This window comes from Octodon degus, unplaced genomic scaffold (genome assembly GCF_000260255.1).
Source record: "Octodon degus isolate 3935 unplaced genomic scaffold, OctDeg1.0 scaffold00027, whole genome shotgun sequence".
Taxonomy (NCBI): domain Eukaryota; kingdom Metazoa; phylum Chordata; class Mammalia; order Rodentia; family Octodontidae; genus Octodon; species Octodon degus.
The window spans coordinates 18,614,875-18,617,953 of record NW_004524603.1 but is presented as its reverse complement, the minus strand read 5'-3'; the positions used below and the strand labels follow the sequence as shown (position 1 = coordinate 18,617,953).

General features: G+C 38.6%; 1 protein-coding gene across 1 annotated transcript in view; it reads right to left on the bottom strand.

Moving 5' to 3' along the window:
- The window catches only part of Dgki (diacylglycerol kinase iota), a 306,437-nt gene that overhangs the window by 168,191 nt on the left and 135,167 nt on the right, over positions 1-3,079 (bottom strand). The window contains exons 15-16 of the mRNA XM_023712766.1: positions 2,955-3,017; positions 835-908 (exon numbers count right to left, since the gene is read on the bottom strand). Of these exons, the coding sequence (XP_023568534.1) occupies positions 835-908; positions 2,955-3,017 (137 nt within the window). The remainder of the gene's footprint in view (positions 1-834; positions 909-2,954; positions 3,018-3,079) is intronic.

Sequence of the window (3,079 nt, the reverse complement as noted above, 5' to 3'; positions counted from 1 at the left end):
AAAAAAAAAACCCTAACTGGCAATATTTTGCATGGCTCTAGGCTGTCCCCTGAAACTAAACTGCACACACCTCTGGGATGACATTGACTAACTCTATGGAGCCATGCTGGGAGCACCTGGGTGGATGTGATGTTTTCCTACATGTAAATTTACATTGGACCCTCATTTCAATCAACCCTAGTATAAGTGGGCTTTAGTTATATATTTTCTGTTTACACTGCTTGGGAGGCAAGTAATAAGGACTACAGGGCCATTCCTTCCAGAAGCTTGGCTTCTGTGCCTGCAGTCCAGTTTATGCCACAAAGCAAAAAGTACTATTTTGAGACCTAAAAAGCATTCCTTTAACTTGAAGAACATAATGCTAAAGAGAGCTGACATCCTGGCTACAAGATGCTACTCTGAGTCTAGATTTTCAGAGCAGTCATCCGGAATGAGATCCACAGGGCAGGATGGTCTCCTAACAACTTTGGGAAAACTGGTAACAGGTCTTCATGTATCCATGTCTATCATTCTTGGAGGCAGACCGGTGAGGTGGAGAAGGGCAGTGACTGAGAATGAAATGAAAATATTCCTATCAAGAGAAGCAAGTGGGTTTCTTAAGGCTGGGCAAGTCCAGACCATGAATTCACATCACGCAAACACAACCACCTACCACAGTGAGCACACAATGAACCAAGTAGGAGGGAAAACATTTGGAGCAGGAAACCTCTACCAATATGTGAAGAGAACTTATATTTCACCAGTTGTACCTGAAACATCCGTGTGTGGAAGGCAGCAGATAGGCTCAAGCCAGAGTTTACATCAGACCACAGAGACAATACGCACGGAGCTTACCTGGGGATATTTAAAAATACTATACACTGGAACTTCAGTTCCTGAATCTTAGGGGTGAGATCTGTTCCATCACACTGCAATGAGAGAAAAAAGGCAAGAGTTCTGAAGTTGTCAGAGGACCAAAACAGGGGCCACCGGTAGCTGGGGTTGATGACAGAATGCACTATGCTGTTCTTCCTCGTGCTTCCTCACTCTGCTTAGGTGATTGTCTATTATCACGCCTGCCAGTAGCTGGTGATACCTGGGCTGGCCCCAGCTGTCGGGGCCTGCACCCAAACACCTTTCGCTTTGCTCTAGCAATCAAAGGAATGATTTTCATTTTTACTGTATTATTATTAGATGTTTAGGTGTTTCCTATTAATATAAAAATACACCTACAAAGAATGAAGCTTCAGCAGCATTCACCACACCATGACTTCAAATTAAGTCATGACATTATGTCTTTTTGCTTTTCTGAAATAATTTTTATTTTGAAAATATTAATCATAATGCTGTGAACAACATGAAAACTATATGCATACAGCAAGTTTTAGAAAAGGCACTTATTTATTAGAAATCAATATCTTAACAGACCATTTTATTTTTGCTATGGAGTGAGGGTAGTGTCTCGGGTGTAAATAGTTAATAAGGTCTCATAAATGTAAGATGTGTTTGTAAGTACAGACCAAGAAAACACAAGACAACAGCAAGTGATGTGCCCTTACAAATTCGGTATTTTACAGACTTGGATTGGGACTTCTGAGATGAAATAGTTTGCCTGGAGTTTGGCCAACACCCTTGTCTCAAAGGTCCCCACAGTATGGCCTCAGGACCTTTGCTTGCAGCTTCCTGCACCAAGGAATGCTTTCCCTGCAGTGATGTCTTTTGAGTCATCAAAGAAAAGCCTTCAATTTCCTTCTCCTTTTCCACTGCCACCAAATGTCAAAAGATTAAAACTAACCAGGATTATTGTCATCTCCATCTTAAAGGAACAAAGCCTGATCTTCCATCTGATGTCTCCTCCTTTGTCCCAGAAGTCCCTCCTAGCCTTCTCTTTGGAAAAAGGGAATAAAACATTCCCCTACTCTGCTACAAATTTCTAAAGATTTCTTTAGTTGAAGTTTTAAACAAAATCATAAATGATTTTGCACTAGTCAAGCTTATTGCTAGGTACCCACATTCTTTTCCCAGCTGCCTATTTTTCACAAGCATTCTCAAAAAAATTGTTTCTAGGGAATCTTACAGTCCTAAATAAAATATGTTCCACGATAATTGAAAACTCAAATTCCAGATGGTGACTGAAGGTGCTTTCAGACACTCTCAACTACAGAGCAAACAGAAAATGATCAGATTTATTTAATGACTTAAATGAGTTCCTCAACGCCTATGCCAGTGAAGAAAACATTTAGACATCTTATTTATTAATACCGAGGATTGAAAGCAACTACAACTTCAAAAACATAGAATATGATAGAATAATTGCAAGCAGTGTTGTTGCATTGCAGAAAACTGCTACAATAAAAATTACTGTATTCAGAATAGAAATCATTTGTTAAATGTCCTACTTTTCTCTCCTGAGAAATAAGTCAGCAATTCTTACAATTCACCAAATAAAATAAAGATGTACAACTTACAATATATAGTGTTTTATCAAATTTTTTACACCTATTATTATATCAAAGGGGACTATTCTTTAGGATAGCAGCAGTTTGCAAAGTTTCTCCCTTCAAGAACACATAAAGAAAAACATCTGCATGCAAATACATTCCTGCCTACAAGTTCACTGTGGATAAATCAAATAACAACAAGAAAAATGCAGAGAGCAAAGCAAACTGTCTTGTGTGAAGAATTCTTATAAGGTTTTGTGTTTGCTTGGTCAAATATGCACATGTTACCTTCATCTTACAGGACTAAGTCTTCAGGATTAAAACTAGTTTTTCTATGAAATTTTATACCCAACAAAGGCAGTGGCAACACTTGACAAGTACTCATGCATGTGGGCTGAATGAACCACACGAACTGGCCTCTAAACGACGTGCAGTCCAGGGATTCATCTCTACCTAAACTGGTCCCCAGAGCTTATTTTTGTGATATTTACATTTACATGCAAATGAAACGAATTGATTATGTCCAATACTTACAACAACTTTAACATGTTTGGATAGATCTCTAGAACTTCTCTGCAGGAAATCGGAAAAAGCTGCCTATACCACAGGAAACAAGAAAAAAGATATTCCGAATTACATGGTTTTAACAAATCTTTGCT